The 13,908-nt window shown below is 46.8% G+C and overlaps 1 protein-coding gene across 3 annotated transcripts in view; it reads right to left on the bottom strand.

Annotated features, from left to right (window-relative positions):
* The window catches only part of Heg1 (heart development protein with EGF like domains 1), a 79,835-nt gene that overhangs the window by 10,214 nt on the left and 55,713 nt on the right, over nt 1-13,908 (bottom strand). For all 3 annotated transcript variants that reach the window (XM_015993390.3, XM_042259214.2, XM_006974542.4), the window contains exons 14-16: nt 9,098-9,140; nt 8,741-8,778; nt 352-439 (exon numbers count right to left, since the gene is read on the bottom strand). In XM_015993390.3, the coding sequence (XP_015848876.2) occupies nt 352-439; nt 8,741-8,778; nt 9,098-9,140 (169 nt within the window). The remainder of the gene's footprint in view (nt 1-351; nt 440-8,740; nt 8,779-9,097; nt 9,141-13,908) is intronic.

Below are 13,908 nucleotides of genomic sequence, written 5' to 3'. Positions count from 1 at the left end.
TAGATGGTTGTGAGCCACTATGTGGTTGCTGGGAATTGAACTCAGGATCTCAGGAAGAGCAGCCAGTGCTCTTAATCTCTGAGCCATCTCTCCAGCCCGAAAGTTCTGGATTTTGATAAAGTCCCATTGCTTGTGTTATTTTTTTTTTTTTTTGGTTCTTTGGAGACAGGATTTTTATCATGTAGCCCAGGCTCGCCTAGCACTTGCTATCGACCCAGGCTGGCCTCATCCTCAGAGTCATTTTCCTTTTGCCTCAGTTTCCCCAATGCTAGTTTCCTCGAGGTGAAAAGCTGACCCTCTCTATAGCATGGCTGGTAAAACAGGATTGAGATGTGAGTTCTCACCACTCACCTGCAACAGGTCACAATCAGTGCGATGCCCAGGATGAGAAGAAGGCCACCTCCTGCGGCTGCTATCACCACGGTGATGAGCTGGTAGGCTAAAGGGACAGACAGACAGGGTAGATTGGCAGGAGGTCTCGAGTAAAAAGCTTCCACCCCACCCCCACCCCTGCCTGCAAGGCCCCGGCTGCTCTCTCCCATTGCCAGGTCGCTGGCCCAGAAATCGCTAAGGCTAGACTTCCACTTTCTCTGTCTTGACAGGATTCCCCGGTTCAGCCCCTTCTAGGGTGGTGGCCCTGAGATTCTTGCTGTGGGACAGCCTGATGATGTCACTCGACCACAAAAGGGAAAGAGACAGGCAAGCATTACGTTTCCCCAAACTGTTCTGAGAGATTTTATTCTCAACAGTTTGTTTCCCTCTCTCATTTAAGATGGGTGCCTTCTATTGTGTGAAAAGCATACATGAGGGAATTTAGCTTGTTATCTTGATGGTGACAGTAGAGATAAAGACGCTTGATACACACGGAAGGCAGAGCTAGGCGGATCTCTGTGATCTATAGCCAGGCGGATCTCTGTGATCTCTGTGGTCTATAGAGCTAGTTCCAGGACAGCCAGGGCTACACAGGGAAACGCTGTCTAAAAAACAAAAAACAAGGCAAAACAACAACAAAACAGAGCTAGATTCAGTTTTAGAGTCTTAATTGGTAAAAGAACTGAGCCAAGTTAAACTCTTCAATTTCAGAAGAACTATTACTGGTCTGTTAAGTGCAGGGTCTGGGGTCACTGCATAAACCACGCTAGGGACCCAGGAGGCTCCTTATACATAAACTTAACTACCAGAAATCAGCACTGATAGATAATGCTGGAAGATCTGATTAATTGGGTTTTATATCTGTATATTTGTAGCAAAATTAATCCTTATAAATTACATTAAATATTCTATTTTTTTCTTGTGGAAATACAATGAAAATTGGTTTCTCAGTTTCCAAGATCTAGAATGAAAGGCTAGTAACTAGATTTTCTTTTTTTTTAAAAAAAAATATTTATTTTAGCTGGGCATGGTTGTGCACGCCTTTAATCCCAGCACTTGAGAGGCAGAGGCAGACAGATCTCCATGAGTTTGAGGCCAGCCTGGTCTACAGAACAAGTTCCAGGTGCCACCACCGCCTAGCCGCTTCTTCTGTTTTTAAAAATTGAAGTCTAAGTCAGGCTTAGTGGCGCATGTCTTTAATCCCAGCACTTGGGAGGCAGAGGCAGGTGGATCTCTGAGTTCGAGAATAGTTTGGTCTACAGAGCAAGATCCAGGATAACCATAGCTACAGTGAGAACCTGTCTCAAAAACCAAAAAACTTTAACTCTTATTTATCCCATACACCACACTAAATTTTCTCGCTTCCAGCAAAACAACCAAATGTCCGCTATTTGACCCCTGTAAGTGGATGCAGGTTCCAGCACGTTCCCTCTGAAATCAATGATTTTGTCTGAAAAACAACGTATTTTGCAGGAAAATGGATGGAACTGGATAACATCATTTTAAGTAAAACAAGCCATGCTCAGAAATGTGGATATTGTCTGCTTTCTCTCACACTGAGAAATCTAAATTAAAATCTCTCTCTCTCTCTCTCTCTCTCTCTCACACACACACACACACACACTCTCTCTCTCTCTCTCTCACACACACACACACACTCTCTCTCACACACACACACTCTCACACACTCTCTCTATCACACACACACGCACACACACTCTCTATCACACACACACACTCTCACACACACACACTCTCTCTCTCACTCTCACACACACACTCTCTCTCTCTTTCTCTCTCTCTCTCACTCTCACACACACACTCTCACACACACACACACACACAATGACAGAAGAGGAGAAGGCGAACAGGGAGGAGGAGGAATAACTCAGGTTATACAGCCTAGGGTAGCTTGGAACTCACTATGTAGCCCAGGCTGGCCTCAAACTCACGATCCTCCTGCTCCAACTTTCCAAGTACTAGAATTACAAGCATGTGCCAGCATACCCAGCAGGATAGCTTTTTAAATAAACAATAAAATCTCACTTGGTCCCCCTTCTTTCCCTTGAGGCACCAACTATCATATACTCCCCCCTCCCCCGCCTTTTTTTTTTCTTTTAAAGATATTCACTGTGGACCAAGTGAAGTAACCCAGACTCAGGTATCTGGAACCCAGCTTGCAATGTTTATATGAGTGGGGTGAGCAGGAGTTAGAACACTAGAAAGGAGACCATGAGGGGTAAAAAAGGAGTCGAGCGGGGAGGCCACAGGACACATGTGACCTGAGCAAAGGAGGCTGTGGGGAGGTGGAAGGGTACTCGGGAGCAGGTAAGGTGCTGTGAGATGGTCTTTCTGTATGCTATGAATATGTGGTGCTCTCATTGGTTGATAAATAAAGCTGATTTGGCCTGTAGCCAGGCAGAATAAGGCTGGGTGGGAAAGCCAAATGGAAATACAGGGAGAGGGAGGGCGGAGTCGGGCAGATGTGAACCAGCCACCCAAGGAACAAGATGTCAGAGAAACGGTAAGCCATGGGCCATGTGGTGATGCATAGATTAATAGAACTGGGTTAATTTAAACATAAGATTTAGCTAATAATAAGCCAGAGCCATCAGCCAAACATTTATAATTAATACAAGCCTCTGGATGATTATTTGGGACTGGACAATCAGGACAGAAAGGCTTTGCCTCAGGTTACAGTAGGGTAAGAAGAATTAACATAAAAGAATTATGTTTGAAAATGCCATTGTGAAACCTGAAAGTGTATATGCTAATTAAAAATGTTTAAATAAAGGAAATAATGATAAAATGAACAGGAGAAGAGATCTCACATACCCTTCACCATCTCTACCAAGGGCACTGTCTTACAGGATCATTTTAACTGATCTTTTGGGTGCAAAGACTGACTTTAGTTTTCTGAGCCACAGGGCTTCATGGGGCCTTTCTTCCCCAATGCCAACGATCAAGTTTACTTCTAACTTTGCAGGACAGAGACAGAGACACCATCTGTCTGTCCTGTGCTCTCTAGTCTGAGGAGATGCTTTGAGATGAAGCTGGGGTCCTCAGGCCTCACTGGCAATGGCTCCTTCCACCGCCCTCTCAGCTTGAGGCTGTGATCTCTGCTTGTATTTTTCCACCAAACCAACCCACTCTGGGCCTCCCCCTTCCTCGGGAGCTCTTTGCTTTGGATACACGGTTGTTTGAAAGAAACCCATTGTCTGTAGAGCCCACCTCCTCTGGGAATGACTTCCTCCCTCCCTCTGCAGTGGGGGTGCTCACTCATGTTGACATCCTTGGCCACGGCTGATGAGGAATGAATCCATGACCCACACTCAAGTGGAAAATAGAGAGAACTTTCCCTTTCACACACACTCAAGAGCTATATGGGGGACTCTGTTTTCCTTCACGTGGCCTGGGAAGGGAAGGAAGCCTGTGGACAGCCACGCCAGGTAAAAGCAGAGAGGAGGTGGAGTCACACTTGGTAGGCGCTCTGCAAGCTCAGACCTGGGCTGCCAGAGGAGCCCACTCCAGGGATTCCTACCATGCCTGACACTGGGTCCCAGGACAAGGCCTTCCAAACTGCTTAAGCTTTTTACTCCAGAAGAACTTCCTTTAAAAAGGACACGCTTTCTTCCTTTAAAACCATGCAACAGAGCTTTCTAGGCAGCCCTATTGGATTTCTTTTAAAACTCGTTCAGTACTTAACCACATAAGGTCAGAGGGGTGCCTTTGAAGCCTCCCCATCTTCCGACAGCTCTGCTCAAGGCCCTTCCTTTCCTTCCTCTAAAGTTTCCCAATTTCCAAGTCTCCAGGCTACGTGTGAACCTACCCAGTGCCTACTGACGACATTATGATGATGTTCATGGGACTCTCACTCTCTGCTGGAGTTCCTGTCCCTTCCCACCTCACCAGGCCATGGGGACACCCAACACAGACTAGGGTTCTCCTCCCCCAAGCCCTGCTTCCCCCGTGTTATGATGGGAAAGGAAGCCAGTTGAGGCCATCGGAATGACTGCTTGCTCTGACTTCCGCGTGATTTAAATCGGTCGTTCCTTCCTCCTAAGTGTTTCGTGTCTTTCTGGACAACTGCGCTGAGTGACTCCAGCACTTCCTCTGACCTGAATCTCCGTGCAGCCCCATGCAACGACGACGACAGGGAGAGCAGAGAGAAAAGTTCCTTGTGTTCCAGGTTGTGGGTGGAAGACAGTGCGGGGTATCGTTAGGTGGAAAGCTCTAGTTCACTGGAAGAGACTGCGAACAGAAAAGATGGCTCTAAAAGCCACACTTGGAAGGGACCTCCACTGAGCCAGAGGCTTTGAAAAAAAAGGGCACGTGGAATGCGTCCGAAAGAGGGATGGTCAAGAATGTCTGTCCCTGGTAAGAAACTAATCTGGAACAACAGTCATGAGGCAACAGTGGCCATAAATCAGAGAAATGGCTTAGAGGATGAGCCCATAAAAAAGGTCACCAGAGGGACAACGCACTTAAGTAAATTATAGTATAGACTAGTATGGCACTATCCAAAGTGACGTAATAAGAGTATATAAACAAAAACACTGCACAGTTATAAACAGGTTACAGGGCTGGAGAGATGCCTGGGTACTGGCTGCTCTTCAGAGGACCTGAGTTCAATTCCAACACCCACGTGGTGGCTCACAGCCATCTGTAACTCCAGTTCTAGAGGCTCTCTTCTGGCTTCTGTGGGCACCAGGGATGCACTGTGCACACATGCAGGGAAAATACTCATTTACATGAAATAAAATCTTAATTTTAAAAGTTTAGAAAAACAGGCTACAAAATAGTACATCCAGTGAAGTCCAATTCCTTGAAAAAGAGATGCACAGTTACACATGGATGACGCGTGTTCTTCAAGCTGTAGGCTGTGTGCAATGCAACATGCAAGCAAGCTGCTGAGTTTGGTAAATTTCCAGATTCTGATTTCATAGGTGTGGAGTGAGGAGATCTGGAACTGTGTCTAGTAGGTGCCTGGTGACTGGGGCTGCTGGTCCTCACGAAGACGGTGTGTGGTGTACAATGGGTGATGGATGGCGTGCATCCTCCTCTTTCCCTGCTAACTGGGGCTGCTGGTCCTCACAGAGATGGTGTGTGATGTACAATGGGTGATGGATGGTGTGCATCCTCCTCTTTCCTTACCTTACACCTGTACTCTAATTGATTTGGGGTTTGAAAAGGGAAAAATCAATGATTTTACATCATTCTATGCTATGACAAAGTAAAAATTTTAAAAAGAGAATAAATTGGCTGGCATAGTGGCACCTGCCTGTAATCCCAGCACTTGGAAGGCTGAAGCAGGAGGATTGTGAATTTGAGGCCATCTTAAGTTACAAAGTAAGTTTTAGGCTAGTATGGGAGATATGTTAGATCATAACTCAATAAACATATATATACATACACGCATATATAAACACACACATTACATACACACATACATAAATATACATATACATACTACATGTATACATACAAACACACATGAACAGGGGGCAAAAGGTGAAGCAACCCAAAGCGTCAGGGGAGGCACGACACACCTGTGCGGAGGACCCAACATGAAGTTCAAGCAACAAAGGAGACGTGAAATCTAAGAAAAGAGCAAAGGACAAGGGACAGGTCTGTCACACATCTGGGGAAGAATTCTGGACCACGGGAGAAGAAGACACAATCGTTGGAATGTGGGGGACAAACAGAGACAAAGAAATGTTCCGTGGAAAGAAGAGGGATAAGCCGATGGGAGCCCCGAGCCTTGGGTATGGGTGGCCTGCGTGTCCTTGGGGACTAAAGTCTTGAGGATTCTACCCCTTTGAAGGGTATTTTCTATAAGGAGTAGATCCTGGGCAAAGCCAGAAAGCCAGCAAGAGCCTTTCGAAATGCAGACAGATGATGCCCATGCCTGGAATATAGAAACTGGATGACAGCCTGGAATGCAGGAAGGAGAGAACGTCAAGGTCGTGCAAGTAGCTGGGAAAAGCTGGCTTATCTGTCCCACTTGGGGTTGTGCCAAGAAATCAATCATCTAGAGACATTTCCTGCCTACAGAAAATCGATAGACCAGGCATGGGAGAGCACACTGGTAAACCTAGCACCCGAGAGACGGAGGCAGGATGATGGTGAGTTTGAGGCTAGCCTGGCCTATATACAGTAAGATCACATCTCAAAACTAAAAGAAGGAAACCAAAATCAGCTTGGGTGACAGCCCCCGGGATGGGCGGTATAAGACACTGAATGATGAGTCATGGCTTCCTCAGTCAGGGGCTTTCATCACCAACGGGGAAATGTCCAGGTGCCCCCAACTCCGTAACCAACACCCAGGGCTGGGTCCAGACCTCAGATAAAGAGCCAGGTGGCAAGTGTCTCTCAGCGTGTGCTGCTGAAGCATGTACAGCAAGTGTCACTTGACATGTTATCACAAGTCATAACATTTTTATCAGCTACCATAAAATGTTTTATAACGCTACCTTGAAGTAGCCATCAAAGTCACCACAGTTTAACGATAAACTGTCAGTATCCGTTCCTGAAGTGGGCTAGAGCCAATAATCCAAGCAATTATGTCCAGTGTCTGCTGGACATAATGATGGCCACTTGGATAAATGGGGAGGGAAAAGTGGTCTCAGGGACCTGAGAGAAATCCTGGTTATTTTCAAAACCTTCACAAACAAATAACATGATGATTTTCTCACCATAAGAGCTGAGAGAGTAAATGGATGCAGGGTATGCATTTCCTAGACCAGCCAGTCATATAAAAAAAAAAACAAACAAACAAACAAAAACCCCAGCAATGGCACATAACCCAGAACATGGACATATGCAATACTACCTTTCTGAATGACAGCTATTCTCCTGAACACAAAACTAGAAAGATCTAGAACCCAGCACTCAGGAGGCTGAGTTAAGAGGATCTCTGTGAGTTCAAGGCCAGCCTGATCTACAAAGTGAGTTCCAGGACAGCCAGGGCTACATATAGGGACTTTGTCTCAAAAACAAAAAACAAAAAAACAAAAACAAAAACAACAACAACAACAAAAACAAACCATAAAAAGACAGACAGGGTAGGGGAGAAAGGCTAAGCTAAGTTTGCCGTGTACACTTAAGACATAAGAAGTGGGGCACACAGAGGGGAATGGCAACCGGGGAGTCTTTTTGTTTGTTTTTGTTTTCGAGACAGGGTTTCTCTGTGTAGCTTTGGTGCCTGTCCTGGATCTCACTCTGTAGCTCAGGCTGACCTGGAACTCACAGAGATCCGCCTGGCTCTGCCTCCCAAGTGCTGGGATTAAAGGCGTTCGCCACCGCTGCCCGGCTCGCAACTGGGGAGCCTTAACACACATGGAATAAAATCACGTCTACTTCCAAGCTGGTAAACGTAGATGTTTACCATTCGCACATTCACCCGCACAACAGGAGGCAGAGCTACCCGGAACTGTCTTAATTGCTCTTCTTCTTCTACTCTACCATATCCCGTATCACAAATTTTGTTTCATGAATTTCAAGGTAACTTCCATCTTGAAAAAATGCCAGTGTAAGCCAATCTAAAACGTCTCAAACTACTCTTCAGGAGGGACTGGGTCACGCTTGCCGCACCGTCAGCCCTGACCACGCTGAGCTTTACTTCGGGGAGTAAGAGTCCTCCTGATAGCAGGTGACTTCCCAGGCTGGTCCTTGTCCCCAGCTGGCACTCCACTGAAGTCTCCTGACTCTTAACGCTCTCTCTTGCTCACTTCAGTCTCAGCGGCTTTTCCCCAATCTAACTCTCCCGTGCTGAGATTGCTAGCTCCCTAGCAGTTACCGATTGCAGCCTAGGAACTTCCTGTGTACTTTGCAAACCTAATGCTGTACTTCCCGTCTGGTTTTCCTTCCATAATTTGGGCACACCCACTTACAAACTGTACCCAAAACGCCATGGATCTGTGGCTGCCCCAAGACTGTAAATGGGTCCTAAATGGTGCTATCCCCCCCACCCCCGCCCCGTCTGCCCCTTCCCCCACCAGCCCAGCTCTGGGACATCCTTCCTACTCTCACTCCATCCCCCGTATCTGCCCAAAGTCTTTCTAAACCTCCCTCCAATTCCATTATTTACAAGAAACACTCCTGAGTAGCTTGGCTTCTCCCTCAGGTGTGGGCTCTGCTCCGCGCCTCCACCGCATGCCTGACTTAGCACGCTCAGAGCACAGGCAGAGCTGTGCAGGGGTGTCTGCTTCTTCCTCTAGAATTTGAGCTTGGGAAAGCACTATGCAGGGCGTACTCTCTGTTTTTCTCACACACCCAGCACAGGACATAAGCACAGTGGAGACGGGAGGAGGCTGTCAGCAGGCCGGGCCCCTCCCCTGGTCACAATTCTCCACTTGGGGATACTTACGGTTTCCACAGTTGAGACCACCCAGGCCGAACGGGCAACTGTAGACGAGAGAGACAAAGGAGACTCACATTCAAATCTCAAAAGCCGTAACGAGGCAATGCATATGAGAAATTTCTTTACTTAGGATAGGTTCCTTTATTAGGCTGGTCTGTCCGTCTGTTTTGTTATTTTGGGTTGCCCTGGCCATCCTGGAACTCACTCTGTAGACCAGGCTGACCTCGAACTCAGAGATCCGCCTGCCTCTGCCTCCCAAGTGCTGGGATTAAAGATGTGCGCCACCACCCTCTCTGCCTAGATGGCCTGTCTTTTAGGGTAGTTTTAAAAAACTTCACCAGAAAAAGTGAATAGGGAACTCACCTCATACAGGTTTCATTTTCAAGCCTATATCCATCTTCACATGCTGAAAGAGAAAAGGAAATTCATGAGGGTCCATGGGACCAAAACTCACACCGAATTAAACACCTAAAAGTCCACAAGAATATTCCAGAAGCCAAAAGTTTTAAAATTATCTATATCCTGACCTGAACCGGTGTCATCTCAATTCTTACAGTGATCAAGAAACTCTTCTTGACCTCAGTGTGGCTCAGTTCCCCATCAGTAAAAAGAGGTTATGAGAGAATAATAATAGTAATGATTTCTTAGAGGCGGTGAAATATCTTAGCCCTCTTCCATCAGGAGGGAGAAGTGCTGTGGATGACACCCTCTGGAACGCAGTCCTGGTCCATGCCCAGGTTTTCATAATGCTTACCATTCATTTATGAAAACCTGAGATCCTAGGTGTTGTGGGAGCCCACAAAGGTTTCCTAGTGAGAGCTGAGCTTGCTTTACACAGCAGGGCTGAGTTAGGGGATGGCTGGACCACATGAAAGGTCACCAGGTGTCTGAGATGGTCTGCACTTGGCTGTGCTGGGGGTGGGGGGGACTTTTGCTCCACCCCTTGGCAGTCCTTTATAAAGTCCTTTAGTAGAGACAGAAGGGGCCAGTGGATTAGGACCCAGGCCCTCCCGAGCTACCCTGTGTTTCTAACTGTCTCTCTCCTCTATATTTCTATCTACGAACTTCTCACTTCTCCCTCCTCAAGAGCACCCTGGGGGAAGGAGAGGGAGCTGGTCTCTCTCAACATGTATCTAGAAGTGTCCTTATTTTCACCTTGCCAAGAACAAAGATTTGAACCCTCTGGTGGTACAGCTCTGGGCCCCCTGGATAGACTAAGGCCCAGCTCTTCTCCTGGGTCAGCCATTCTCAAGCTTGTCTGGTCACAGGATGCTTTCAACATTCCAGTAACTCAGACAAACACCAGCAATGGTGATGTGTGCCCGGATGAGAGCAGACCATGAAAAATGGCCCCGGACACAAATTCCCTGCTGCAAGGAATGATAAAAATTTGATTCATGATTAATGCCTGATACACATCACATAAGAGGTCAGACCAAAAAAAAAAAAAAAAAAATCACAAGATGTAGAACTGCCTGCCAACAGGGAGCAGACAGCAGAGATACAGTAGGGTGAGCTGTGAGCGGCAAAGGCCAGCATGGGCTGGGGATGGGAATGGGATGGGGGGGGGGTAACAAGCCCTGCAGGCTGGGACAGGAGGTCTCACAGACTCCCTGTGTTCTGCCATGAGTTTGTGCATTACAGTATTCACTGGGTAGATGCGCTTAATATTTTTCCTCTTTATGTTTCTAATGCTAGAAGCTAAATATTTCTAGCATCCACTTTGCTGTCATACATCACCCATTAACTGCAATAGTTTTGTGGAATACAGTTGGAAAAACACTGTTCAAATAACCCGAAACTGATCTCACCCCGTCATTAAAGAGCCGTGAATACACAGTGGCCTCTGCAGACTCACCTTTCCTGGGTGACAGTCTCACGCACTCCGGGCTGTTTACGTTAAGCAGCAGCCACAAGAAAGCCTTACAGCACCACCCATTGCAGGATGCCATGGACCACACCACTACGATACCACAGTAACCTCTCAGTGAGCATGCCCAGAGAAACTTCTTGTGGGTCTCAATGCCTCAAAAGATAGGGAGTCTCCTGGACCACCAGGGTGCTTTGCTTTATGCGCTCTGACTCCTTTCAAAGTCATGATCTTGCTGGTTTGGCGTTAGTATCTGAGCTGAGGTCTTGACTGTATGGTTTACCTCAGCAAATACACTTGTTAGCCTTCTGTACGTTCACTTTCCTTCCAGTCTTAACAAAGCAGCCAGGTTCCCCTTCAGCCTGACTTACCCCTTAACTATGTACATTTGCAGACCTTCAAGATTCATGTCCTTTTGCCTCATTCGGACGCTCCTCATTATCTGGCATTATCCTTCCTAAGGTCTTCTTTCTAAATGTTATACTACACCCACACATACAGCTGTTGGCATGTATACATGTCTACATTACAGGCCACTTTCTCTTCTTTCAGAATTTGGGTGAGCTTGCATAATATTACACCTTCTAACTCCCTCTCATTCCCGGAAATCTCATGCTCTCCTTTTACTTTACAGCTGAATTAATGTTCCATTTCTTTTTTGTACCTGGGCCACATTTCTATTCTCTATCTGCTGATGGCCATCTAGGTTGGTTTCGTTTCCTCGTAAACAGAGCCACCATAAACATGGGTGTGTGGACATCTCTCTGGTAGGGCGTGGGGTTCTCCAGGTAGAAGCCAGCAGCCAAACAGCTGACTCCTGTAGTTCTATTTTTAATCTTTTAGGGAACTTCCAAACTGACGTATTGATTTGTACCCCCGCCAGCAGGGAACAGGGGCTCCTGTCCCCACATCTGTGGTCATTCTGAGTGGGGTGAGGTGCTATCCCAAAGTAGTTTTAATTTGCTTTCCCCTGATGACTAGGGATGCTGGGCACTTTTAAAAATAGTTACTGCCGTTTGTGTGCCTTCTTTTGTGAATTACTTGTAATTTACAAGTAAATTTACTTTGTAAATGAATTACATTTCATTCTCCCTGCCCAGGCAGTATGTTTTCAAGTTCATATTTATTTATTTATTTTTACGTGTGTGTGTGTGTGCAGATGTGTGCATGTCATGGGGCACAAGTAGAGGTCAAAGAACAACTTTCAGAAGTCAGTTCTTTTCTGCTATTTTGGGGGATGTGGGAATTGAACTCAGGTCATCAGGCCCATGTCCCTGCCCACTGAGCCATCCTGCTGGCCCCCTTTTAATATTTAAAAATCTTGTTTCTTTATATGACTTTTTTTTTTTTTTAACCTTTTTTGGTTTTTTGAGACAGGGTTCCTCTGTGTAGCCCTGGCTGTCCTGAAACTACTCCTTAGACCAGGCTGGCTTTGAACTCAGAGATCCACCTGCTGGGATTAAAAGTATCTGTCTCCACTGCCTGGCTTATTATATGGGTTTTCAATAGGTAATAGGTAATAGGTATTGCAAATGCTTTATTCCACAAGAGAGTGTAATCATATCCTATTTGGAGAGGAGATGAGGCTGTATTGCCCCATCTTTGACACCTTGAGTTCTCTGCTGGCCTTAGGGAAGCAACCCCCCCCACCCCCACCCGTACGGAACAAACAGACTGCTCCCGCCTTTTCCTGGCCTGAGTAGAAAGCTTCACGCCCTCACTCATGCTCCCCCTCCTACTCTGTGTCATGTTCTACAGTGGGACTTTGGGAGTGAGGGAAGCCCCTGAGCGATGATTTCTGGCTCAGACTGCACCCCACGGGGACAGCTCACCTCTCCACCTGCTTTGGCTGATGTCACCTGTATTCTATTCTGAACACTTCTTCCTGAAAACATTTTTCCATCCAGCTACACACCCAACGCTCATCTATCTGCTGGGTGGGAGCTCTCTGCTCCTGGCTATCACCCAGTCATGGGCAAGGTCCATCTGTCATCCTGCTTACGCGCTCCAGCTGGTGGCTTGAGCTATTTTCACTTAGCATCGAAAGTGTCCTGACTCCATGATGCCCCAGCATTTCTTTAATCAGAAGGACATAAGCTGGTGAGGTTGTTCGGTGGGTAAAGACATTTGCCGCCACCAAGCCTGATGGCCTGAGTTTAAGCCCCAAGACCCACATGGTGGAAAGAGTAGCGACTCCATTAAGATGTCCTCTGACCTCTGCGTGTATGTATGCAATCACAACAAACAAAGGAACAGATATATACACGTAAAATATTTTTTTAAAGGGTGTGTCCATCATCTGTCAAAGACTGAGTGTCCCTGTGTGCCTGGTGTTGCTCTTAGGACTCTTAGGGAAAACCTTGCCGGTAAAGGGCCTCCCAGTTCCTCATCACACATACCCCAGAGGGACTCTGTCCCCGGAGCATCAGGGACAGAACGCATGTGGCGAGAATTTGCATATACAGCCCCACCGGGTTTCTGCTACTGGTAAGGGAAAAAGCAAAATCAGGCTTAAAGTACAGGGTGGAGTTTTAATAACTCCTTTGTAGGACACTACGTCAAGACTGACCCTTAGACACATTTGGTGCCCTACGGTCACCTCAGTAGACCCTTGAACCCTTCTTACAATATGCTAAGCCCTATCCTAGACACACTTTTTATCCTGAAGGCGCCTGCCATCTGAAGAGATCAAGACTGTTAGGATCTGGGCAGCAGAGATGGCTCAGTGACTGAGAGCACTTACTGCTAAGCCAGGAGGCAGGAAATTGGCTCCCAACCACCTATGACTCCCACTTTGGAGGATGTGACCCTCTTTGGGACTCCTATGGTACTTGCACAGACGTAGCACACACACAGACACACAGACACAGACAATTAAAATAACATTTCACCAGGTGTGATGGTGCATGTTTTTAATCCCAGCACTAGGGGCAGAGGCAGGCAGATCTCTCTTCAAGACCAGCCAGGACTACTTAGTGAGACCCTGTTTTAAAAAACAAATCACCCTCCCCCACCCCCACCCCCAAAACCTTTAAAAATGCTAGTCTTAACCTGGTCAGAACAGGGGAAAAGGTTGCTAGAATTGACGTCTGTCTGATGGAAGAAAGCTAAGAAGCCCAGGAAGGACACATCTTTTCATTGTAAATGTCTGTGCTCCCGCACCAATGGCCAGAAGATGTCACTGCTAACCACAAAACTCCAGAATCCATTCATTAGAGGCCCGTGACCACTGCTTGAGACATGGCCTCAATGGGGCTTCCTCAACAAGCCCCAAGGCTAGTCAGGGTCTCCCCGGGTTGTTTCT

Source organism: Peromyscus maniculatus, chromosome 12 (genome assembly GCF_049852395.1).
Source record: "Peromyscus maniculatus bairdii isolate BWxNUB_F1_BW_parent chromosome 12, HU_Pman_BW_mat_3.1, whole genome shotgun sequence".
NCBI lineage: Eukaryota > Metazoa > Chordata > Mammalia > Rodentia > Cricetidae > Peromyscus > Peromyscus maniculatus.
This window is presented reverse-complemented; position numbering and strand designations above follow the sequence as displayed.